This window comes from Trypanosoma theileri (assembly GCF_002087225.1).
Source record: "Trypanosoma theileri isolate Edinburgh chromosome Unknown TM35_Tth_100_V1, whole genome shotgun sequence".
NCBI classification, from domain to species: Eukaryota; Euglenozoa; class Kinetoplastea; order Trypanosomatida; family Trypanosomatidae; genus Trypanosoma; species Trypanosoma theileri.
Window position 1 is genome coordinate 4,035 of NW_021639942.1, and position 387 is coordinate 4,421.

Genomic DNA, 387 nt, shown 5'->3' on the forward strand with positions numbered 1-387 from the left:
ATTAACTTCTACATCGACAGTTTGGCAGCGCTATCAGAATTTTTGTCCGGACACATTGATAAGGGTGTTGCTGAGTTGCAGGAAGAGGCCAAACAAGATCCGCACTCTTCTAGAGGTTTAGAATTGCTAAAGAAGTATGATGCTGCAGCCAAGGTTTACCAAGTCGCTGTACAGGCTGAGGCAGCTGCTAAGAAGGAAAGGGATGGTAAACGGGCTTTGGAAGAAGGAACACAGGATGGCACCAAGGAACGTTATCTCGCTGGTTGGGAGCGCTGTAAGGCACAAGGAACTATGATTGAAAAGATTGAACAAAGATATGCTGCTCAGTTGGCGAGAGATTTGTGCTACGCAGAGTATGTGAAACATGAGCACGGAGCTGACTCCAAG

At 46.8% G+C, this 387-nt stretch overlaps 1 protein-coding gene across 1 annotated transcript; it reads left to right on the forward strand.

The window, feature by feature from the left end:
- Positions 1-21: 21 nt before the first annotated feature.
- Positions 22-387, forward strand: TM35_001001010 (uncharacterized protein; the record flags this gene model as incomplete). Its single annotated transcript, XM_029031593.1, has 1 exon — positions 22-387. A coding segment is annotated over one exon (366 nt), but the record flags the coding sequence as incomplete, so codon positions are not given.